The 26,325-nt window shown below is 45.2% G+C and overlaps 1 protein-coding gene and 2 pseudogenes across 1 annotated transcript; all 3 read left to right on the forward strand.

The window, feature by feature from the left end:
- The first annotated feature begins 158 nt into the window (after positions 1 to 158).
- LOC115728560 lies at positions 159 to 2,028 on the forward strand (annotated as a pseudogene).
- Positions 2,029 to 10,404: 8,376 nt separating this feature from the next.
- Positions 10,405 to 13,829, forward strand: LOC125316369 (putative calcium-transporting ATPase 13, plasma membrane-type). Its single transcript, XM_048284557.1, has 2 exons — positions 10,405 to 10,998; positions 11,445 to 13,829. The coding sequence occupies exons 1-2, from the start codon at positions 10,405 to 10,407 to the stop codon at positions 13,728 to 13,730; spliced, it is 2,880 nt and encodes a 959-aa protein (XP_048140514.1). The 3' UTR covers positions 13,731 to 13,829.
- A 3,678-nt stretch (positions 13,830 to 17,507) lies between these two features.
- LOC115731541 lies at positions 17,508 to 25,914 on the forward strand (annotated as a pseudogene).
- Positions 25,915 to 26,325: the final 411 nt, after the last annotated feature.

A 26,325-nucleotide genomic window follows, 5' to 3' on the forward strand; every position in this document is an offset into this window, starting at 1 on the left:
CAGGCCATTAACTTAAACAAATCCGGGCTGTACTTCAGTAAAAATTGTGCCCACAGACTCCGCCAGAATATGCTAGCTGAATTGCTTGTTCCAGAAATAGAAAAAAACTGAGAAGTAGTTCGGAATTCCTTCGGATTGGGGAGAATGGTAAAAAGCAGATGCTTGCTTGGATATCAGCTAGAGTGAACACGAAGCTAGAAGGATGGAAGGAAAAACTGATCTCAAGAGCAGGAAAAGAGAATCTCATTAAAGCAGGTCGTGCAGGCTCTCCCATAATACCTCATGTCAGTTCTTAAAATTCCAGTTTCTATCGGTCGGAGTATTGAAAAGAGAATTGCAAAGTTCTGGTGGAATACTAGTGAACAGAAATCTGGAGTACACTGATAAAAGTGGGAGCTGCTCAAGACTAGAAAAGAAAACGGAGGATTGGGCTTTCGTGACCTTATCGCCTTTAACAAAGCGATGTTGGGAAAAAAAGCGTGGCGTCTAGCGCAAAATCCTTCCTCATTGCTGTTAAAAGGTCTTTACTTTCCACATTCGTCGGTGGGAAAGGGGAATCGTCCATCGCGGGGTTGGCAAGGCATCCTCATGGGAGGGATGCAATTCTTCCATCAGTAAGGTGGGCAGTCGGGAATGGGGAAAAGATTAGCATTCGAGAGACGAGACCAAGTGGCTGCCCCGGGGAGCAAACTGGGAGGAACAGACGAAGGTCTCTGAGCTAATTTTCAGTGATATTCCAACTTGGAATGAACAAATTATTAAGAACATGTTCGATGAAAGCGCGGCTAATGAAATCGTCGCGATTCCATTGGGTTCAAAAGAGAAAGAGGACAGATTAGTCTGGACGAACACCAGAACAGGGGAGTACACTCTTAAAAGTGGATAAGACGGAATTAGAGAGACCGGGGAACAAGTAGCTCGGCCATAGCCTCAACTTTGCATCAATTCTCTCGTGCTTTCTGGCATAAGATCCGGAAGGCTGATACAAGCCAAACAAAGAGAAGAAGTGAGGAGAAGATCCAGGAAGACGGCCTGACATTACTAGGAGTTAACGGTATTAAGGACCCATGTCATCCCGACGGGAAGAGCGCCGTCCAAGCTTGTCAGGAGGCGGGAGGGAACACCAAGATGATAACGGGACACAACATCTTCACTGCGAAGGCCATTGTCACGGAGTGTGGGATTCTCAAGCCCGGGGACGATGCCCCCAACGAAGCCATCCTGGAAGGAGCTGAGATCCGCAATTACACGCCTGAGGAGAGGCCCCAGAGAATTGAGAAAATCCAGGTCATGGCGAGATCCCCACCTTTCGATAAGCTCCTCATGGTTCAATGCCTGAAGCAGAAAGGCCACGTGGTGGTCGCTATCACAGGGGACGGCACGAAAGATGCACCGGCCCTCCAGGAAGCCGACATTGGGGGTCTCGATGGGCATCCGAAGGCACCGAGGTCGCCAAAGAGAGCTCGGACATCATCATCCTCAGAGTCTCAGACCACAACTTTGCCTCCGTGGCAACCATGTTGCAGTTGGGTCGATGCGTCTACGGTAACATACAGAAGTTCATCCAGTTCCAGCTCCCAGTGAACGTCCGGCCCTGTTGATCAACTTCGTGGCTGCAGTCTTCTCCGGTGACGTCCCTTTGATGGCAGTCCAGCTCTTATGGGTGAACCTGATCATGCTTGGCGCCTTCACCCTGCCCACACAGCGGCCCACGACGGAGCTCATGGAGAAGCCCCCTGGGGGCCGCACGGAGCCGCTCATAACCACCGTTATGTGGACGAATCTGGTGGGACAAGCAATTTACCAAGTGGCCGTTCTCCTCACTCTACAATTCAATGGCGAAACGGTCTTCGGCGTGGCCGTGGTGGTGAAGCACGCACTGATATTCAACGCGTCCGTCCTGTGCCAGGTCTTCAACGAATTCAACGCGCACGGAAGCTTGAGAAGAAGAACGTGTTCAAGGGCACTTACAAGAGCCTCGGGATCATCTTGGTGACCGTGGTCCCTCCAGGTGGAAATTCACGATAAAAATGTGAAGCACATAAAGACCGGATCGGTGGGAATTACGCACATAGATCATGTCGAGTCAAGGAACAAATTCATGATGAGGATCGGCCCATGTCTAATTAATTCAATTCAAGTTGGGCCTTTCGACCGAAAGAAAAAATTCAAGTCGGGTCTCATTCTCGGAATTTTGAATGCGGACATGACGAGAACAAACGTAGAGTTCATAAAATTGAAAACGGTCCAATGAATATGTAAAAAAATGAGAAGACGTCACAATAAGTGAAAAAGGGTAATATCGCTACTTTGAGTATAGCAAGTAAAGTTATAGTAAAAAAGGATTTGCAAAATAAAAAAAGATCAATTGGTTAATTAGAAGAAAATCAGAAGAGAGAAGGGAGGGGGGGATGCACGTACGCATGTCTCCATCCCAAAAGTTGCATGAAAAGACGCACGAGCACCGGTAAAAAAGGCAAATGTTAAAAAGATCAAAGGATAACACTACGTTTGGGAATGGCTTTCCCAAGGGGCTTTGGCCCAAAGCCTCTTGGATTAAAATGTAGGTATTTGGTAAACGTTTTTTAAAATATCCTTAGTGAAAAGTAGCTTTCAAAAGGATGAAAGCCTAAGGCTCCCTCTAGGCTATCTGAGGCATTCTAGCATTCTCGGCATGCTGCCAAGAATGCACAGTATCTTTTTTATCTTTTCTTAATTGTCCTCAATATTTATTGTAATTCCAAAATTAGCCCTTAGATAGGAAAAAAAAAAAAATCCACGAAGCTGCATTGTTTCACGATCTCTTCCCAGAGGACCATAGCATAGACAAAGACACACCCGTAAACCCTAGATCTGGATTCTCGGTTCTTTCCTTTCGCGTGATTACCTTCGACGATGATGGCTCAGTAAAGGTCCATCTCCATCCACTCCTTCTCCCGATCCACCGCGTTGGCCCTCGCGATCATCGTTTCAACGCAATAGCACGGTGAGTTCATCTTCTCTCACGTCACCGCTGCTTCCCTTTAGCGTTCAATGTAGATTCCTTCAATTTCCTGGTGCAATCGGTGAAATACTTCACTTTTAGGCCTTTATTAGTTTCGTTTTTGCCTGGATTTTCTTTGGAATCCCGAAGCTCGCCTCTCGAGCTTGAATCTCGCGTGCTCGTGTCTTACGTGGTGCGGATGCATAGTGTATTTTGTGGCTAGTTGGCATTTATGCCGATATTGCTTAGGTATGTGAGCTGAGATGAATTATTTGTTCAAGTTGGCCATTCACATCGACCGATTTAGCAGGTTGGGTAAATCTACCAACCTTGGAATTTTCCGTTTTGCTTTGACTAGTCAATCAACAAGCAATGTATGTGGCTCTATATGCTGTAACACCAAGAATTGGGTGTTCATCTGCAGTTAAAGATGATAAGATGGCTCGGCCATTTGAAGGAGTCTCCCATATCGGTTGATGATATTCGCGGTCCCCGTAGAATGCAGCAGTTTGAGAAAAGAGAAAGTTTCAAACCTTTAGTCATGCTATTATTTCCTGCTTTTGGCTTTTTCTTGGGTCATGGATCATATGATAGATACACTTAAATTTTTGTACGGACAAAGAAGTTACCTTGAATTTTTTCACTTCCAGATATCCAGGAAAGGTAAACAATAAAGAACAAGAAAAAGTAAACAATAAACTCGCTATCAAGGACAGAGTCTACAGTGCTTAGTGGCGTCGCAGGGTTTATTGACACCAATTATGCAGATTACTCAAAGCATGGTTATTCATTGAACCAAATCAATTTCCATGTGTACAAGATGTACTAAACATGATAAGATGAAGTTCTCAAATTGTGCGATGCAAATGTATGGTGGCCGATTGCTCACGATGGACACCGACTAATTTTCTTCCTATTCTGCTTTTTATCCTTTTGTGCCATTGCTGTCATGTTAATGGGGTTGCTATATAGCTTATGCAATGCTGATGCAATGAAACATAGCACTCATGCAATGAACAATTTCCTCGGTGCTTCGGACTATGTTGAGTTTTCTTAATTCAATTTAGTAGGCTTACATTCAGGCTTCCAATATAAGGCTTGTTTTTCTGTCACTTTGAGGTTTTTGGACAACTTTGTGTTGGTCAGTTGCTGGTCACTTGTTAATTTGGTGGTAATTTGCTGGGCGAATGATTTTTTCTAGACAACCTTTGGGGAAATGAATGGTCCGGTCTGGTCTAACGTCAAAAGAATGGTTATGCTCACTTGATTAGTTTGTCAAGTTAATGTAGGCTTGTGGTCGTGCTCTGACAAGTTAATAATGTAGGCTTGCTATGGTCAAAATAACTTGTCTTGTCGATTATTTGGGTGAAAATGAGGAACAGATGTGGCCCACTTATAATCACGGGAAAGTCGAGATAGCTTGTGTTCTTGTTTCAAGAGATTGCATCTTATTGAGCGTGCCACTGTTTTAAGTTGGAAAGATTAAACTATCTTGGAATGTCTTGGTTTTTTTTTATTATTATTGTCAAATGACTTGTGAATGTCTTGCTATCTCTTACTAGATCCTCTTGTTTGCACTAGGATGGTACCGACAGTTTTATCTTTTCAATACTAGAGGATGTCAAGTTCATCAAAGGAAAAGGCATGTTGGACCGCCGAAGATGTGGGTCTCTGGTCTTGATAGCTTCCACGAATTTGTCGCCGTTTGTCTTCGCCGGTTGTGGGTTCTTGCGATAGAGAGACAGAGCGATGGAGGAAGTTTTCTTTGAAGATGTGAAAGTTTTGATCTTTTTTCTATAGACATGGTTATGTCCTTTGGTGTATGGGGGAAAGTTCATTTGTTAATATGTTGGGAGTTAATTTCATCTGTCAATGAATGTAATCTTAATGGAGCCATGCTTTTTTTTTTTTAATCAAGTTCTTGTTTCTATTCCTAAACTTCTTTGCATGGAAAAGAGTTGAGTGTGAGGAGGCAAATCCGATGGCAAGAAATTACACTTTACCATGGGTATTCTTTTTTTTGGTCAAAAGTATGGATATTCAGTTGACCATAATTTATGGGTTGAATTAATAGTTAAGGAAGTTTGTAATATTAAACTTATTTCTATCCTTGTGATTCATGTGATCGTATTCATTATAATGATCTTTTGATATCATTACATGCAAAGAGTCATATTTTGACTTTTGTAACTTATAAATTTGTTAATATGTATCTTTTAAGTTACTCTCAACGTGAAAATATAAAAGTTGCTGTCATTATTTTTTTCCTAATTTTAAACGAATTGAAGTTGAAAAAATTAAATTGGCATGCCAAAGGACTTTTTAAATGTAAGTTTATCAAACAACATTTTTCCTAAAGTTATATTTCAATGCACTTTTTAATTTCAGTTTATCAAACAGTATTTGCATTTCATCAAATCTCTTTAGCACAAAGGTATTTGTATTTTTCCAAAGGATTTCCCCAAAAATCTTTTCAAACGCAGCCAACGTCGATCTTACACAACCGCATTTTGGCTCGTTGCTCCCTCACAAAACAAAAAACCAACTTTTGTCATCTCCAATGATAATCTAAAGCACGAAAGCGAAACCCCACCTTCAACATTGCACTTTTGACGACAATGAAGTGTCCGAATTTGCCACTCAGACAGGTTCGGGAAGATTCCTATTTGAAAGTTTAGGGATCGAATGACAATTATTTAATCTCTAAAATTAACTTTTGATCAAAAATAAATTATTTTTTGGATAAATTTCTGAGTAGATAAATACGTTTTATAACGGCACAAAAATTTTGTTCTTGAAATAAAAATTCATTCGACAATAATATAAAATTTCAAGGTTGCCCGTGTACGGAGGACCAGCTCATGTGGACCGGTGGACCAACGACCGACCGATGACGGGGACGCGAGAGAGAGGGAGTGAACGATGAGTAGAGTTTTTATTTCTCATTTCTGTTCTAAAAACAGAAAAACTAAAAATTTTAACTTCTCGTTTATGTTGCAAACCTATTTCTGGAACATATTTTTCTTCCGGAAATAGAAAATTGAAATTGCGTTACCAAATAGATTTCTGTTTTAAACATATTCCATAAACAGGTCTAGAATTGAAACAGAGAAACATAATGGTTATCATGCGCCCTTAGGTCTTTGGGTTGCTTTTGTTTCGTGAAAATTTCATGATTTAAAAAGTATTTTTCGATAAATGATGACCTGTGTTGGTTATAAAATTGATTAAAAGAAAAATATTTTTTTTTCATTCATGAAACTATTTCGGCATAAATTGTCATGGATGATGAAAATTAGGGATGATCGATTTCTGGTCCGGTCCGGTTTCCCTCAAGAATCGAGAACTAAACCGGTGATCTCCGGAAGCAACCAAGTTGGATCTAATTATTTTCCGGATTGAACTTGCCCCAAGACTCAACCCTAGATTCGAATCCCAATCGCGATAAAGCCAATGCCAAGCACGTGATGGAGTTGTGAAATTTGATGGAGGAAAGTACTCCTAAAGCTGAAGTCCAAATAGCTCACGGATCCAACTCCACGGTAAGTAGTGGAAGGCCCGGGGGGCGGCACCCCGGCCTGTAAAATAGGTGACTATTCTTTTTGACTCATTTTCATGCAATACAAATCTAGTGAGACATACACGACTCGACTCGTATCCAAACGAACCTTGCGTTTGGTTGGGGGAAAATCTCATAAAAAAGGAAAATGCTTTCCATGAAAATTGTTAATTTTTCTATATTTAGTGATATGTGATCGAAATCATTTTTTAGTATTTCTTTTCGTTTTTACTTTCTTTTTCTTTCTCTTTCTCCCTTCACCATGATAGGCCAGCAGCGGCTACTAGGGGAGCCCGAGCTCGCTGGCCCACGTCTGTGGCCGGTCACCAGCCTTTGCTAGCTCAATGACCGACGGAGGAATAAAATATAGAAAATAAGATATAAAACACAAAATGCAAAAAAATAAAATAAGATATTAAAAAATTCGTGGTTTGACTTTCTAGAAGGTGTAGTAGCGAGTGGTGGTGGGAGGGAAGGGGGTCATTATCTAGAGTGTGAAACATCCTTAAAAGTCGTCGGGACCGATCAACTCAGACTGTTTACCCGCCAAAACTGGAGTCTCAGCTCCTTCTTTTCCAGTGTTGGACAAGAAAGACAAGATGCACTTTGTTTGGACCGGCCTCAGGACCGGGCTGAACTTGCCGTGCGCGCGATCGAGCCTCTGAAGAAAAAGTTAGCCAGCTGTTATGTACTTTTCTTCTCTTTCTTTTCGGCCTTTGGAATCGGGAACGTATCGCAAAACAAGGGGCCCCGTTTTGATCATATGGGAAATCCTCAAATTATCCTGTTGCTTTCCCGTAGGCCGGGGAAAAAAAATTGCTACGCAACTCGTTTCGCGACCGTGCGAGAACGTCACGATCGGACTCGTCATGTTACTGAGTCACCAGCTCCTGCGGCTTTATCTTGACTATGAAGCCTGGTATTCACGAGTCGGCTAGAGATGAAGTTGAGTTACTCGCCCTAGGAGAATGCCAGAGAAATAATGATCCATTTATTAGGGGAGTACGGCATCCATAATTATTAACTGCTCGACCTCACATTAATTTTCCGATATGGAAATTCTCCAACACAACCCACACGTACATCTCAACAAAGCAAGATTGAGTTATTCGTCATCCAATTTAACATCAAAGGAACTATTATTTCATTTCTCTTCCAATCTCTCGATTTCTTCTTCTTCTCCTTTTTGGGCTATTTACTTGTGGGTGAACTTAAATCATGAAGACAAGGATCCATTCAAGAACATTCGAAAAGTAGCTAAACATTTTGAATCATTGGTTGGGATCCGTCGTCAATGCAAGAAGGAAGAGAAAACCGAGAGGGACCTGGCGGGGGTAGAAGATAAGATAAAGCGGCGTTAAAAGGACCGTCCAAATGCCGTTTGTCCCCGTCATCTACTCCCCCGACGCGACCCGACGCGCTACTCGCTAGTCGCTACTACTCACCTTCAAGAAAGACAATCCTCGATAAGAGACCAAAATGGAAAGTCAGTCCTTCTAGAAGGGCTCGACACTACCCACCAATATCTCCCACGACATCCACACGTGTTCGTGGGGTAGTCTGAATGATTGAAGTTTTATATGGAAATTAATTATACAAAATGGGTTAATTAAGTTAATGCATTATCTTTTTATATATATATATATATATATATATATATATTCGATTTATAATGGAGACAATAGATTCCTTTTTCTTGGCCCCTTTTTCTTGATTTTTCTAATACAATAAAACAACGTCTAACACCCCAGATCGCGGCGTCGGTCAAACCACTATTTGTTTGTTTAATATAAATAATATTTTACAGAAACTATAGGATGAAAAATGTTCAACATGACTTATTATAATCATACATCTCATTTCGAGACGTCGAAACTCATATATGATATTATCAGGCAAACACAATCGTAACACACGATAAGTTTATAAAATTTCATAATTCGAAATGTGCATAGTCCTCCGAATTAATCGGCTCGGGATGCATCCGCGATTGAACTCATTAGCGGTGTTGGCACCTAAAACAATCCAAGAAAGCTCGTGGCAAGCAAGTGAGGGGGCGATAATCGGCTACGGGAAGGAACATCGAAGCAAGGTACGTGCCGATCAAAAAGGTGCCACGTGTCGGGGTAAATTCTCGCGCCACTTCCTTCCGGAACAAGAAAAGCGCGCGGAGGAGGACCACATCGAGGCGGTTGCTAAAAGATTGGCGGTAATCCCCACGAGGTAAAAAGAAAAAGGCGCGAAGACTAGGAAACCGTCATCCACGTGGCTTATGGAAAAGGGCAAAGCGTGGGGCAAAAGGAAGAAACCGCTCGGCGGTTACCGGAGAGCCCGCCTATAAATACCTCACAGTAGCAAAAACAGACATACACACACAACAAACTCAAAACACTTGCATTTTCAACTAGCTCTTAGCCTTTAGCCTAGCCTAGCTATAGTTTTTCAGATTTCCGTCGTCGATTCAATTCCGGCGAGTCTCATATCCAGAGTTAGGTGTCATCGATTAAATTCCGACGTCCGCTCACTAGGTTCAGCACCGTCGATTAAATTCCGGTGTTGCACCCTTCATCCATCCCGTCCAGCACCGTCGATTCAATTCCGGTATTGTGTCCTATTAATCCCCGTCCAGTGCTGTTGATTAAATTTCAGCATTGTGTCCTACATCATTTCCCCGATCCTGTCGATTTAATTCCAGAATCGTGTCGAAATTTGTTACATACTTCTGCTATTGCACGTATTGGGTTGTCGAAGTTGTTGAAAGACCGTAACGTGCCTTTTGTGCCAATCTATTGCATTTGACATTCTTTGTCCAAAACCGACCTAGAACTCCTTTTCGGAAAACGAACGGATTAAGTTCGATAAAAGATTCTCGCATTAGCAACCCTTTTTGGGCTATAGTCATTTTTGGGCCCGGAACCCATAACCAAAAAAGCTCGGTCGAAGGATTTAGACGCGCAACAAGCGGCAACCGGTGAACTTAACGTCGAATGAAACGAATAAAAACGATGTTAATAATCGAAGTTATTAGATGAATTCGGGACGCAGGCCACGCACGTGCTTTGACTACGTGGCCCCGAGCCCAAGAATTTATCGTCGCGACCTATCGTTTTTGCGTGGTTTCAACATTCATTTGTGAAACCGTACAAAATGTTGGCTATTTGCATCGTCCCAGGGAGAAGAAACAAGGCGGCACTGAGCCCCTCGCGTCCCCATTCTCTTTATCCGTTTGACTTTCCGTGGGCTCCACGTCACAAGCTTGGAGCGAACCCAAAACGCGAACGGGGAACGCAGCACTCGAGCTCTGCAGCCAGGGACAGAGAAGACATCGGCAAACGAATGGATAGGATCCGGCGGCGAGCCCGTTGCCGAAGACTCCGACTATGCTCTTCGCCGGGGCTGGTAATGGCAGTGATTGGGCTCGAGGTCGGAGAAGGGAAAAGGAAGCAGGCGGAGGAGAGAGAGGGTGGGAGGTCGGAGAGGTCAGGCGAAGGAGAGAGAGTTTCTGTTTTTTTAAAAGGTGGGCCCACGCAACACGTGTCGCATGTGAATGGACTGGGCATTGCTGATGTGGCTCCTCGACGGTACACAATATTTTCTCGGTCAGCGGCAGCCACGTGGCCGCCCACTTTCGAGTCTGGTCGTGGTCAAGGAAACGCGAAGGTAAACAAAAAAACAATAAAACGGCGCGGGCCTCGTTACCGCGAAGGAAAAGTCGGTTGATCCCACGTTATAAAATGCATGGGGTTTGTCTCTGGACAGCAAAACCAAGCATCAGATCTTTTCTCTCTGTCTTTTGCTATTTGCATTGTGCCACCCTTACTCCGTTGGAGGATCACGAGCCCCTGCGTCTCTCTTTCGAGCGATGACGAGCATTCTCCGTGGCGACTCCTCCTTCCACATTGATGAGTCACAGCTCACCAAGCTGGTCAAGGACAAGGACCTCGGCCACCTCCAGGAATTCGGCGGGGTCATGAAAGTGGCCTCCGCACTCGAAACTGATGTCTCGGCTGGGATAAGGGGCGACCCCGACGACATCTCTCGCAGGCAAGATGCTTTTGGCGTCAACTCATACAAGAAGCCGCCCGCCAAGGGCTTCTTCCACTTCATGTTTGAGGCTTTCAAGGACCTCATGATCATGATTCATCTTGTTTGCGCCGGGCTTTCACTCGGTTTCGGGATCAAGGAGAACGGGGTCAAGGAAGGCTGGTATGATGGCGGGAGCATATTCGTCGCAGTGTTCCTCGTGATCACCGTCTCGGCCGTGAGCAATTACTGCCGGAACCGGCAGTTCGAAAAATTGTCTCGGGTGAGTAGTAACATTCTCATCGATGTGATAAGGAAGGGTCATCGACAGCGGGTTTCCATGTTCGAGATCCTCGTCGGAGATGTCGTTTGTTTGAAGATCGGCGATCAAGTTCCGGCAGATGGACTGTTCGTGGACGGGCATTCCTTGCAGGTATGGATGACAACTTGTACTGGTTTGACGCATTAGATTTTTTTTTTTTTTTATCAGAACACGTTAGATTAGATATGCATATTAACTCAAGTTGGTTCCCTCCAGAAATATGTGTATAAATGTGAGCACAGTTTGAATAATTAGTCCAAAAACTTGTAGATGAGCATCATATTCTGCTTGATGCCTGGCAATTTGTCATTTTGATAGTCTTGATTCTATGACAAAGAGGAAAAGTAATGGTGTTGATATTCTAGTCATAGTAGAACAAATTCTGTTGAAAAAAAAAATTCTACTCGAAAAAGTTAGGTTAAAACATAATCCATTTGTTCTTGCTTCGTACTTGTTCATGTTTCGTTTTCCTTTGCTTCAAGTTAAGACCAGAACGCTTCGTATTGTGTAATCCTAGCGTCACGAAACCATGTGCGACGTTTGTGTTGTCAATTTAGGTTGATGAATCGAGCATAACCGGGGAGAGTGATCACGTAGAAGTGAACCGCAATGAGAATCCATTCCTGTTCTCTGGAACAAAAGTCGCTGATGGGTATGCTCAGATGCTGGTTACCTCCGTCGGCATGAACACGACGTGGGGCGAGATGATGAGCACCATCAGCCGCGACGACAGCGAGCAGACCCCTTTACAGGCTCGGCTCAACAAGCTCACCTCGTCCATTGGCAAAGTCGGCTTGGCGGTCGCTTTCCTTGTTCTCGTGGTCCTGCTGATTCGCTATTTCACGGGAAACACACAGGACGAGAACGGGAACCGGGAATATGTTGCAGGCCAAACCACAGGTGATGATATCATGAATTCCGTGGTGGGCATCATCATGGTGGTGGAAATTCCTGTAGGCTTGCCGCTCGCGGTAATCCTCACTCTTGCATATTCGATGAAGAGGATGATGGCGGATCAGGCCATGGTGAGGAAGCTTTCGGCCTGCGAGACAATGGGGTCGGCCACTACTATTTGCACCGACAAGACTGGCAGTCTCACAATGAACCAGATGAAGGTGACGAAGTTCTGGGTCGGCCAAGACTCCCTGGCAGAAAACGCCTACTCCTCTGCCTCCAAGTATGTCCTGGATTTGACTCAGGATGGGGTTGCTTTGAACACCACGGGCAGCGTCTATAGGCCATCTTCGGGATCTGAGTATGAGTTCTCGGGTAGTCCCACCGAGAAAGCAATTCTATCCTGGGCAGTTTCGCAATTGACCATGGACATGGAGGAGACCAAGAAGGGCTGTGAAGTCATCCGAGTCGAACCCTTCAACTCGCAGAAGAAGAGAAGCGGTGTCCTAACAAAGAAGAGCGTGGACGACACGGTCCACGTGCACTGGAAAGGAGCGGCAGAGATGGTCTTGGCCATGTGTTCAAGCTTCTATGACGGGTCGGGGATAGAGAAAGATTTGGACAAAGATGAAAGGATGAGGTTCGAGCAGATTATTGAGGGGATGGCAGCGAGCAGCCTTAGGTGCATCGCTTTTGCTCATAAACAAGTCTCCGAGGAATCAACCAAAGAAAGAGAAGAAGGGAAGAAGATCCAAGAGGACAGCCTGACATTACTAGGACTTGTTGGTATTAAGGACCCGTGCCGCCCTGGTGTGAAGAGCGCAGTCCAGGCTTGTCAGGACGCGGGAGTGAACATCAAGATGATAACGGGAGACAACATCTTCACCGCTAAGGCCATTGCCGCAGAATGCGGGATTCTCAGGCCCGGGGACGATGCCTCCAATGGAGCCATCGTGGAAGGAGCTGAGTTCCGCAGCTACACGCCTGAGGAGAGGCTTGAGAGAGTCGAGACAATCCAGGTCATGGCGAGATCCTCGCCTTTCGATAAGCTTCTCATGGTTCAGTGCCTGAAGCAAAAAGGCCATGTGGTCGCCGTCACTGGGGATGGCACCAACGATGCACCGGCCCTCAAGGAAGCCGACATCGGGCTCTCGATGGGCATCCAAGGCACTGAGGTCGCCAAAGAGAGCTCCGACATTGTCATCCTCGACGACAACTTCGCCTCTGTGGTGACGGTGCTGCGGTGGGGTCGATGTGTCTACACTAACATCCAGAAGTTCATCCAGTTTCAACTCACGGTGAACATCGCAGCCCTTGTGATCAACTTCGTGGCTACAGTCTCCTCCAGTGACGTCCCCCTAACGGCGGTCCAGCTCTTATGGGTGAACCTGATCATGGACGCGCTCGGCGCCCTCGCCCTAGCCACTGAGAGGCCGACCAGGGAGCTCATGGAGAAGTTCCCCGTGGGCCGGACCGAGCCACTCATAACTAACGTCATGTGGCGGAATGTTGCAGCGCAAGCAACGTATCAAATGGCCGTCCTCCTCGCTCTACAATTCAAGGGCGAATCGATCTTCGGGGTCGACGAGGCAGTGAAGCAGACACTGATATTCAACGCGTTCGTCCTGTGCCAGGTCTTCAATGAGTTCAACGCGAGGAAGCTCGAGAAGAAGAACGTGTTCGAGGGCATTCACAAGAACAAGCTGTTCCTCGGGATCATCTTAGTGACGGTGGTCCTCCAGGTGGTGATGGTGGAGTTCCTGAAGCGGTTTGCCGACACTGAGCGGTTGAGCTGGGGCCAGTGGGGCGTGTGCATCGGGATCGCCGCCGCGTCTTGGCCTATCGCTTGGGTCGTCAAGTGCCTCCCGGTCCCTGATACACCAATCTTTAGCTACGTCGGATTCAAAAGCAAGAAGCTCGTGGGGAAAATCGTGCGCAGAGAACAGTAGCAACAGTAATTGGCCCTAACTCGATGCTTTTCATTGTAAAGGTGTATTGAATTCGTAATTGATGTTTTTCTTTACCCAGAATCTCCTTACCTTGTAATCGATCGATGTAATTTGTTCAATTCAAAGAAAGCATTCATTGAGAAGAGAGAACCGATCCACTCACAACCAACATTATGAGGAGAAAATCTGGTAACTCAGGCATCGTACCATGTAACAGTCATTTCGATAGTGCAGTTCAAGAATGAACAACATCCCCGCTCGAATCGACAGGTCGAGGACGCATCAATCTTCTCCACTCGCATCTTGTGTCAAGTTCTACAACCTAATACAAGGAAGGTTGAAAAGATCAATGTAGTGAAAGGGAATGATTACATGTAGACCGGTAGGGTCGGATCATACATGGTCCAACCCAAATTGATTGATTAAATCATTTACGACTCGTTTATGCAAAGTGCAATTTTTTTGACTCATACCTGATCCGACTCATATTACTAAAACACTTTTATATTTGATCCAATCTAAAAATACTTATAAAAATATTACTAAATCATTCTGGACAAGTTTTATAATTTATATAATTTTAAAAAAATCCGTTTTATTTTTTTCACGATTTGGAAAAAAAATGACTTTTCTATTTTTATTTTTTCGATTTTTTCTTCTAAGACCGGTGAGGGTGGCCCTTGCCGGCTTCATAGGGAAAAAAAAGTAAAAGAAAATGCACATACCTCTTAAATGGGTTGTCAAAGGCGATAACCAGATGAGTAGTGCCCTCTGGTTGTTCCTTCCCTTTAGATCTTGTGCATATACTGCTATAATCCGCTGTAATAGCTACTGAATTGGAGCTCATTTCAAATGATAGGATCAACGTTGCAGCTCAGTTTCGCCGCGATCAGAGCGAGTCCTGATAGTATGAAACATTTAGCATTAGTGATTGACAATGGGAACCTACCAGGGCATTAGCCGACGGCCAGCCACTGGCTGCTCTCGCCGAGCCCGGCGAACAATCCTAACGATCCCCGCCAAGCTCCTGAGAGAGACACAGATAGAGAGAGAGAGAGAGTGAGAGATCGAGGGGTGCCGAACTATAGCGACTGAGATAGCAAGGAAACGAAAGGACGACAAAATTTAAAGCTGAAACAACGGCATAAGAACAGAAAATCATAGGAGCATTCAAACTGACGCTCTCTATATACAATTCGATGTTGGGATGATCCCTCGTAGGAAAGTAACGTATGTAAATTACACACATAATAATAATAATAATAATAATAATAATAATAATAATAAGTGCACTTAAAGTTCTAAAACTTATCTGCAGTCGAGTCCTAAAACTTATAATAAGTGCAAATCAATTCTAAAACTTGTCCAATGGGTACAACTAAGTCCTTCCGTTAACTCCATCTTACTTTTTTTTTTTTTCCTTTTTTGCGTGAAAAAAAGGTGAGTTTCATTCATTCGACCAAACTCCGAAGTGCTGCCATATTAGCAATAACGAGACTGAAAACATAGTTATCCCAAAAGAGTTGGGGACTTAGGGCACGCATGATAATGCTTTTAAAGTAGAAATCTATTTGGTAATTCAATTTAATTAGACCTGCAAGAACAGTTGGCTATGAACGCATTCTTATGCTGGGCAAGGTAGCCATTGCACTCCATAAATAGATAGCCGGAAGGCTCATGGGCCCTCGTCAACATATGATAAGCAAGAGAAAACCGATAGGCTATCAGTTTGCAAGACCACGAGAGATCAGGTTGTACTTCCAGTTTCTGTTCCCCCCTCAATGTCGACAGCGCTCGATTCACGGCTAAGGTGTCGCGCTCAAGGACAGATGAAGCTTGCTCCTTCACCGCGAAGCCTGTGATGACTCCACTTGGCTAACGAAAAATGTTGACGTGATTTCCATTTTATTATTTTCTTTCTTCTACATGGTGCTGACATGGCTAAAACTTGAAAGATAAAGCTAAAACGGCATCGTTTCGGTTCAAATATTATCCTTTTATCTAAATATTATTTAGGAGTGTGCCACCGACGTCGTAAAACTTGTTACGAAAGTGGAATTGAGGATTGCAAGGCCCTCGCTACCGCCCCATCATCGTTGTGGAGGACTTGATTGCACTAATCTAATAAATTTCAGGACTCGATTGCGGTTTTTGCAAGTTTTAGAACTGTCGCAAACATCCAATTGCACATATCCCTATTACTCAAATTAGATTACAAGATAAACGCCTCAGCCACTGGTGGGAAATCTGTGATGGTGAAGATTTTCTTCTTCCGATGGTCTCTGCTCTCCCTCTTCAGGCCCACCCGCGCGATCCCTCAGTAAGCACAAGACTTCTAGAAGTTTTCGTGAGCATACCTTCGAGCTTCCAAAACCTTCGAGAGTTTTCTAGAAGTTTCCGGACCTGCTATACGCGTTCACACTTGGTCAACGCTCCCGCACGCGCACATTTCGTGTTCCCGTCGCCCCCCTCGGACGTCCGCCACAACCAGAGAGAAAAAAGATGAAAAATCACATTTGATTTAGTTTATTTTTTAAGACTATTCAAATATTTTTATAGATATATCATATATATAATGGAACTCGAACAACGTTGTTTTAGCCTTGTCATTTATGTTTTAGCAATGTCGGTGTCACATAAGAGAGAGAAAATGATAAACAGATATAAAAAAAAAAATAAACAAGTCTGCATTTTCTGTTAGCCAAATTGGATGTAGTTAACGAAACGACTTGATTGCACAAATTTTATAAGTTTTAGGACGTGATTGTACTTTTAGTAAGTTTGAGGAACTCAATTGCTTACAAGTTTTAGAACTTTCAGTATATTTATCTTGTTTTTATTTATTTATTTTGTATCAGGATGACCTCCATGGACATTTCTTAAACGAGAAAGATCGAACGCGTTTATAACTTGAGCACTATAATCTCTTGGACTTAACGGCTCCTAATTGTTATGTTGAGATAATTATCTATCACCTACTAGAGAAAATAAATTAATCTTATCTCCTATATAAAAACCCTTAGTGGGAAAAAAAGTTGGCCAATTGTGATTGAACTAAATCATCACAAAATTCCGTAGACCCTACTTGATATCCTCTTAATTTTAGAAAAAGAATGTCCTAATTATTGCACTAACATATCTACTTAAGTAGGATAATATTGCAATATATGAACAGGCAAATCAAAGAAGATGATACGTGACTTGATTTATTAATTAACGAAATCATAAGAATTCTATCGGACCTTCACGTAGAAGTGGTACATAAAGAATATATAGTTTTCCCATCAATTAATAAGGTGAGAGTCGTGTAAAATAAACAAATTTGAAAAATATTTTCTGAAAATCAATCGTTTGTATCTCTTGAAAAAAGAAAATTAACCGATGGAAAATAATTTCACTATCATCAACAATTTATGTATAAATATTTTCATGGACGGCGAAATATTTTCTAGTTATTCATTCTATTAAGCGATATAAGCAATCATATTTAGAAAAATAATTTTTCGCGAAATAAATTGTGACTAAATTTTCTATTGGTGTCTTGTTTGAGATGACTTTTTAGTTCACATCCCTCGCGTCGGGGACTTCGTTTTCGAGGAAGCAAAGGAAACCGCGTACACAAAGTCAGTCCGAGCTCGCCCATGTCTATCTATAAATAAGTGGATGGGGGATGCGTCCATGTGTATATTCGTCTCAAACATCAGAGCTTTTTCTCTTGTCCTTGCCGCGACCGCTACCTCGTTGGAGGATCACGAGCCCGTGTGTCTCTTCCCAGGGATGACGACCGTTCTCGGTGCTGGTGGTGACTCCGTCAGTTACGAGGTCTCTCTTGACTTGCCCGCTATGCCCAAGCTCGCCTAGCAATGGCGCTTGGCCTTCGCCACCATACATTCCTCCCGAGCCATCACTACCTCCCCAAAGAAGACCAAGAAATTCCCTAGAAAATCCCTTTCCTACACGTCGATCTCAATCCCCAATCAGGCTCAAGAGCGCTCGCTCCGATCGATCCGGCTCTTTTAGCATTGATCTGTCGCCGCTCACCAAGCTGGTCAAGGACAAGGACCTCGGCCACCTCGGAGAACTCGACAGCGTTGACAGAGTGGCCTCGGCCCTCGAAACCGATGTGTCTGCCGGGATTAGCGGCGATCCCGGACGACATCCATCGCAGGCGAAACGTGTTTGGCACCATCGCATACTAGCCGACTGCCAAGGGCATCTTCCGCTTTGTGCTCGAGGCTTTCAAGGACCTCACACTCATGATTCTTCTTGTTTGTGCCGGGCGATCGTCCGGGTTGGTCAAGGATAATGGGTTCAAGGAAGGTTGGTGCAACGACGGGAGCCCATTCATTGCTGTGCTTCTCGTGATCACGGTGGTGTCTGAAGCAATTACCGGTAGAACCGGGAGTATGATAAATTGTCTCGGGTGCGCGCAAATATTCTCATCAATGTGACAAGGAAGAATCGTCGGCAACAAGTTTCCATATTTGGGATCGTCGTCGGAGAGGTTGTTTGTTTGAAGATCAGCGATTAAGTTCCAGCAGACGGGCTATTATTTGAAGGGCACAGCTTGCGGGTATGGACGACAATTTGTACTGGTTTGACCGCATTAGGTTTGTATATTAACTCACTCATGTTGGTTTCCTCCCGAAGTATATAGTATTAGCATTACCAAGCTCGAACCCGGGTTGATTAGTCAAGTAATTAGTTCAATGAAAGGTATAAAGCGTGCGATATTCTGCTATTAGATGTGTCAAACGAGTGGATCGGGTCAAATATGATTCGGCTCATATCAACCTATTTAATCCGTTTTGACTTATTTTCATGCAATACAAAGCTAAGGACCCATATTCGACCCGACCTATACCCAATCTATACTCGTCCCGACCCGTATTCTATATTTATCTAAATCATGAAATATTTACGTTTTATAATTTGTTAAGAAAATTTTATTTTTTAAAATTTATTTTCTAAAAAATATATTTTTAATAGCAAAAAATAATTTTTCATTATTAAAAATATATTATTTATTTTTATAATTTATAATTTTTAAATTTTCTATTTTCTTTTCCCTTTTCTCTACGGCCGGAGACGGCGGTGATTTGTCATTTTCCAAATCTTAATTCTACAACAAGGTAAAAGTACTGGTTTTGATTCGCAGCCCTAGTCATAGAAGAACAAACTTTGTTAAATTTTGGGAAAATGCCAAAAAAAGGGCTCCAACTACACTTATTTTCTCAATTAAGGGCCCGAATGCAATTTGTTTTAAAAAGGGGCCTGAAGTGCCTTCTTTTGATTCAAACAAGGACCTGAATGGGACACTTTCGTCTTTTTACATTTTGACATTTTTTTTCCTTTTTTTTCTTCTCTTTTTTCCTTTCCTCTTTCCCTTGCACCGGCGCACGGATGGCTCAGCCCCCGCACCTCTTTCAGCCGCGACTTCCCCGACGACAACCCCTCGCCCAAGCCGATTGCCCGCCCACCTCATCCCGCGGCGGATCCGCGGGTTCCCCCCGAGGGGGAGACTTCGAGTTCTACCTCAAAGATCTAGTCGCTATGCTCCCGACCGACGAGCTCTTCTCCGACAGGAAAATCGTCCCGCTCCGGCTCTCCGCCGTGAAGCTGCCGCCGGAAGCGCCCTATGCGGCAAGCCTCCGGTCGCCAGAGAACAACTCCGAGCGTAGCCGGAGGATCAAGATGAACTCCAGCCGCCGGGAGGAGCTCCTCTGCCTCAAGAAGCTGTACCGGAATCAAACCCTAAGCGTGCCGAGTCCAGTCAAAAGAACACCCAATCTACGTCCAACTCGGTGATGCATTTTCTCCACCGCAGCTCCAAATCTACCTCCGATGCCTCAAATCCGAGCCTCCCGCTGCTCGTAGAATCCTCTGACGGCGAGTCCGTCTCCATCTCTTTGTGTCACTCGCTGTCCTCTTCGTGTCACTTGTTGTCCTCTTCGTCTTCCTCCAATCACGAGCTCGAGGACCTCTACCGCCTCTCGCTAGATTCCGACAAGCCTAACCCTAACTCACTCCACAAGAACGGTAATACCATGGCAGCGATGAATGTCCCCGGGATGAGACTCGTGAAGCCGAGACCGGACAATCCGAAGGTGTCGACGGATCACCATCCAGCGGCGGGCGGGGTGGAGAGGAGCCCGATGCGGAGATCCACGGAGGAGCCATCGGGGGGCTTGATGAACAGAGGAGTGACGGCGAACAGCCCGAGGCTGAACACGTCGGGGAAGGTGGTGTTTCACAGTGCGGAGAGGAGCTCGAGCAGCCTGAGCGATTACGGTGGGCCCGGATTCAAGTATAGAGGCATGGAGAGGTCGTATTCAGCGGGTGTTAGGGTCAATCCGGTCCTCAATGTCCCAATCGGTTCGATTAAGGCGGGCTCCGTGTTCGGGTTGGGTCAGTTGTTTTCATCCTTCTCCTCCTCGTCTTCTTCGTCGTCGTCTTATTCGCATCAGAAGAGAGAGGGTAACAATGGGAAAGGATCTTCGGGTGGAAGAAACCAGCAGAGTAACGGCAAGAACCGGAGCGAGTGGAGTCGGTGAAATCTCTCTCTATCCATCTCTCTATCCACCGGCGACGAGGAAGAGAACAAAAGAAAACAAGAAAGAAAATGGAAAAAAAGTAAAGGTAAAAAGGAAAACAACCACAAAATGTAAAAAGACGAAACTCTCCCCATTCAGGCTCTCATTTGAACTAAAAAAGGCACTTTGGGCCCTTTTTTTAGACAAGTTACGCTTTGGGCCTTTATTTGAAAAAATAAGTATATTTGGAGCCCTTTTTTGGCATTTTCCCTTAAATTTTTACCGGAAAATTATGGTTTAAACAATAAAACCTAATCCATTAGTTCTCGTGTTAACATTTATTCAGGTTTCTTTTTCTTTGCTTCAAGTTAGACCAGAACGCATCGTATCGTCTCATCCTAGTGTCCCCAAATCATGTGCGACGTTGCATTGTCAATTTAGGTTGACGAATCCAGCATGACCGGGGAGAGTGATCGCCTTGAAGTAAAGAGCAATCAGAATCCATTCCTGTTCTCCGGCACAAAGGTTGCCTGATGGGTATGCTCAGATGCTGGTTACATTGGTCGTGATGAGCAGGACTTGGGGCGAGATGACATGCTCGATCAGCCGCTACAGCAATGAGCAGAGCCCTTCACAGGCTTGGCTCAACAAGCTCACCTCGTCCATTGGCAAAATCCGCTTGGCCGTAAATTCCCTGGTTCTTGTGGTCGTGCTGATTCGCTGCTTCACTGGAAACACCCAGGACATGAACAGGAACTGAGGATCCGTTCCAGGCCACACGATGGGCGACCATATCATAAACCCCGTGCTGGACATCATCTCAACTGCAGTGACAATCATGGTGGTCGCGATTCCTGAAGGCTTGCCGCTTGCGGTGACACTCACTCTCGCTTATTCGAGGAATAGGATGATGGTGGGTAAGGCGATGGTGAGGAAGCTGTCGGCCTGTGCGACAATGGGGTCGGCCACCACTATTTGCACTGACAAGACCGGCACTCTCACAATGAACCAGATGAAGGTGACAAAATTCTGGGTCGGCAAAGACTCCGTGGCAGAAAATGCATACTCCTCTGCCTCCAACTATGTCCCGGATTTTATACAGGAGGGGGTCGCTTTGAACCCCACGGTCAGCGTCTATGAGTCATCTTCAGGATCGAAGTACGAATTCTCCAGTAGTCCCACCGAGAAAGCGGTTCATTCCTGGGTGGTTTCACACTCACCTGTGGACATGGAGGAGACAAAGAAGAGCTGTGAAGTCATCCAAGTCAAAGCCTTCAACTCACAGAAGAAGAGAAGCGGTGTCCTAATAAAGAAGAGCGCCGACAACGCGGTCCATGTGCACTGGAAAGGAGCGGCAGAGATGGTCTTGGCGATGTGCTCGAGGTTCTACGATGGGTCAGGGATAGAGAAAGATTTGGACAAAGATGAAAGGATGAAGTTAGAGCAGATTATCCAGGGGATGGCGGAAAGCAGCCTCATGTGCACTGCTTTCGCTCATAAACAAGTCCCCGAGGAAGCAATCAAAGAAAGAGAAGACGGGAAGAAGATCCAAGAGGATGGCCTGACATTACTAGGACTCGTCGGTATCAAGGACCTGTGCCGTTCTGGCGTGAAGAGTGCGGTCCAAACTTGTCAGGACGCTGGAGTGAACGTCAAGATGATAACTGGAGACGACATCTTCACCGCTAAGGCCATCGCCATGGAGTGCGGGATTCTCAGACCTGGTGACGATGCCTTAAACGGAGCCATCGTAGAAGGAGCGAAGTTCCGCAGCTACACATCTGAGGAGAGGCTTAATCCAGGTCATGGCGAGATCCTCGCCTTCTGATAAGCTCCTCATGGTTTAGTGCCTTAAGCAGAATGGCCACGTGGTTGCCGTCACAGGAGATGGCACAAACGATGCACCAGCCCTCAAGGAAGCAGACATAGGGCTTTCGATGGGCATCCACGGCACCGAGGTAGCCAGAGAGAGCTCATATATCTTAATCCTCGACGACAACTTCGACTCCGTGGTGACGGTGCTGCGGTGAGGTTGATGCGTCTACAATAACATCTAGAAGTTCATCCAGTTCCATCTTACGCTGAACATCGCGGCCTTCATGATCAACTTTGCTGCTGCAGTCTCCTCCGGCGACATCCACCTGATGGCCGTCCAGCTTTTATGGGTGAACCTGATCCTGGACATGCTCGGTGCCCTCGCCATGGCCACGGAGTGGCCCACCAGGGAACTCATGGAGAAGCCCCCCATGGGCCGGACTGAGCCACTCATAACCAACGTCATGTGGAGGAACCTTGTGGCACAAGCAACATACCAAATGGCCATCCTCCTCACTCTACAATTCAAAGGAGAATCGATCTTCAGCATGGACAAGGCAGCGAAGCAGACACTATATTCAATGCGTTCGTCCTGTGCCAGGTCTTCAACCAGTTCGACACGAGGAAGCTCGAGAAGAAGAACGTGTTCAAAGGCATACACAAGAACAAGACCTTCATGGGGATCATCTTGGTGACGATGGTCCTCCAGTGATGATGGTCGAGTTCCTGAAGCGGTAGACCGTCACGGAACGGTTGAGCTGGGGACAATGGGGTGCATGTGCCAGGATCGCGGCCGCATCTTGGCCTCTCAATTGGGTCGTCAAGTGCATTCCGCCCCCTAACACACCAATCTTCAGCTCTTTGGCATTGAATAGAAAGAAGCTCGAGAGAAAAATTTTGCACAGAGAACAGTCAAATTGGTTTAGGGACACTAATTGGGTTTAACCCAAATTCTTCTCATTTTCATTGTACAGGTATATTGAATTTGTTCTTGATGCAGTGTGATTTTTTTTCTTTCTTTTACCCAGAAAAATGTAAAGAATTGTGTATCAATCCATCTAAATATTTCAATTCAAAGATAGCATTCCTTAATACAGGAACACCATGATTGGATAGATTTTTGTTATCTTATAATGGGGCAGGGTAGGCTCTAATTGGCATTATTGCATGTGGATTTCAAATTTGAGCTCCCGCAATTGGTCGACTCAACTTGACAATTCGAATCAAGATTACAATCTTCAGTAGGAAAGTCCAACAGGAGGTAGGAAATTTATACTACATTCTGACACAGCTGCTGTTTGTTTGCAGACGATTCAGTATTTTTCCTAGAGGGGACCATCAAAGAGTGTCAAAATGTAGCAGAGATTCTGAATAGATATTGCTTCCCTTCAGTCCAGGCCATTAACTTAAACAAATCTGGGCTGTACTTCAGTAAAAATTGTGCCCACAGACTCCGCCAGAATATGCTAGTTGAATTGCGTGTTCCAGAAATAGAAAAAAACTGAGAAGTAGTTCGGAATTCCTTCGGATTGGGGAGAATGGTAAAAAGCAGATGCTAGCTTGGATATCAGCTAGAGTGAACACGAAGCTAGAAGGATGGAAGGCAAAACTGATCTCAAGAGCAGGAAAAGAGATTCTCACTAAAGCAGGTCGTGCAGGCTCTCTCCCATAATACCTCATGTCAGTTTTTAAAATTCCAGTTTCTATCGGTCGGAGTATTGAAAAGAGAATTGCAAAGTTCTGGTGGAATACTAGTGAACAGAAATCTGGAGTACACTGATAAAAGTGGGAGCTGCTCAAGACTAGAAAAGAAAACGGAGGATTGGGCTTTCGTGACCTGATCGCCTTTAACAAAGCGATGTTGGGAAAACAAGCGTGGCGTCTAGCGCAAAATCCTTCCTCATTGCTGTTAAAAGGTCTTTACTTTCCACATTCGTCGGCGGGAAAGGGGAATCGTTCATCGCGGGGTTGGCAAAGCATCCTCATGGGAGAGATGAAATTCTTCCATCAGTAAGGTGGCAGTCGGGAACGGGGAAAAGATTAGCATTCGAGAGACGAGACCAAGTGGCTGGCCCGGGGAGCAAACTGGGAGGAACAGACGAAGGTCTCTGAGCTAATTTTCAGTGATATTCCAACTTGGAATGAACAAATTATTAAGAACATGTTCGATGAAAGTGCGGCTAATGAAATCGTCGCGATTCCATTGGGTTCAAAAGAGAAATACGACAGATTAGTCTGGACGAACACCAGAACAGGGGAGTACACTCTTAAAAGTGGATAAGACGGAATTAGAGAGACCGGGGAACAAGTAGCTCGGCCATAGCCTCAACTTCGCATCAATTCTCTCGTGCTTTCTGGCATAAGATCCGGAAGGCTGATACAAGCCAAACAAAGAGAAGAAGTGAGGAGAAGATCCAGGAAGACGGCCTGACATTTCTAGGAGTTAACGGTATTAAGGACCCATGTCATCCCGATGGGAAGAGCGCCGTCCAAGCTTGTCAGGAGGCGGGAGGGAACACCAAGATGATAACGGGACACAACATCTTCACTGTGAAGGCCATTGTCACGGAGTGTGGGATTCTCAAGCCCGGGGACGATGCCTCCAACGAAGCCATCCTGGAAGGAGCTGAGATCCGCAATTACACGCCTGAGGAGAGGCCCCAGAGAGTTGAGAAAATCCAGGTCATGGCGAGATCCCCACCTTTCGATAAGCTCCTCGTGGTTCAATGCCTGAAGCAGAAAGGCCACGTGGTGGTCGCTATCACAGGGGACGGCACGAAAGATGCACCGGCCCTCCAGGAAGCCGACATTAGGGGTCTCGATGGGCATCCAAAGGCACCGAGGTCGCCAAAGAGAGCTCGGACATCATCATCCTCAGAGTCTCAGACCACAACTTTGCCTCCGTGGCAACCATGTTGCAGTGGGGTCGATGCGTCTACGGTAACATACAGAAGTTCATCCAGTTCCAGCTCCCAGTGAACGTCCGGCCCTGTTGATCAACTTCGTGGCTGCAGTCTTCTCCGGTGACGTCCCTTTGATGGTGGTCCAGCTCTTATGGGTGAACCTGATCATGCTTGGCGCCTTCACCCTGTCCACACAGCGGCCCCCGAGGGAGCTCATGGAGAAGCCCCCTGGGGGCCGCACGGAGCCGCTCATTACCACCGTTATGTGGACGAATCTGGTGGGACAAGCAATTTACCAAGTGGCCGTCCTCCTCACTCTACATTCAATGGCGAAACGGTCCTCGGCGTGGCCATGGTGGTGAAGCATGCACTGATATTCAACGCGTCCGTCCTGTGCCATGTCTTCAACAAATTCAACGCGCGCGAAAGCTTGAGAAGAAGAGCGTGTTCAAGGGCACTTACAAGAGCCTCGGGATCATCTTGGTGACCCTGGTCCGCCAGGTGGTGATGGTCGAGTTCCTGAAGCAGTTCGCCGTGGTGGAGCGGTTGAGCTGGGGACAATGGGGGGCATGCGTCGGGATCACGGCCGCATCTTGGCCTATCGGTTGGGTCGTCAAGCGCATTCCGGTCCCTAATACACCAATCTTCAGCTCATTGGGATTGAAAAGCAAGAAGCCCGCGAGGAAAATTGTCCACATTGGGGGTTAGGAACGGTAATTGGGTTTTAACTCAAATTCTTCTCATTGTACAGAGGAATTTTGAAATTTCTCTTGATGCAGTGGGTCGAATTTGAGCGCCCGCAATGGGTAGTAAATCGGGCGGGCGGGTCATGCCCAATGGGTTTTTCGGCAACGGGTCAGTAGAATAAGTTTGGCTCATCTGGGCTCGGTATGTCGGCCCGGCCTTGTAAAAGAAATTGACTCAAATCCAAATTGAAGCGCTTCCAAGCGGAAGCCCAAAACTTCTTCTTTCCATAAGCCTACGAGCATTAACAGTTTTGCTTCTTATTATGCTGGGAAATAAGAGGATTGGCTTCAACTATAAGCAAAATCATGTCGAGGCAAGGAACAATTTCATGACCCGAATAGCCCATAATGTGAAGAGGAAATTCACGATAAAAATGTGAAGCACATAAAGACCGGATCAGTGTGAATTACGCACATAGACCATGTCGCGTATCGGTTTTATTTCTAATTAATTCAATTCAAGTTAGGTCTTTCGACCAAAGAAAAAAATGCCCAAATCGGGTCTCGTTCTCGGAATTTTGAATGCTGACATGACAAATGTATAGTTCATAAAATTGAAAACGGACCGACGAAGATGCCAAAGTAAGACATAATGACA

The sequence above is a fragment of the Rhodamnia argentea genome, chromosome 1 (assembly GCF_020921035.1).
Source record: "Rhodamnia argentea isolate NSW1041297 chromosome 1, ASM2092103v1, whole genome shotgun sequence".
NCBI lineage: Eukaryota > Viridiplantae > Streptophyta > Magnoliopsida > Myrtales > Myrtaceae > Rhodamnia > Rhodamnia argentea.

Coding starts and splice junctions, on each gene's coding strand:
- LOC125316369 (XM_048284557.1), top strand. CDS start 10,405: ATGACGAGCATTCTCCGTGGCGACTCCTCCTTCCACATTGATGAGTCA. Junction 10,999..11,444: donor TGGACGGGCATTCCTTGCAG/GTATGGATGACA, acceptor TTGTCAATTTAG/GTTGATGAATCGAGCATAAC.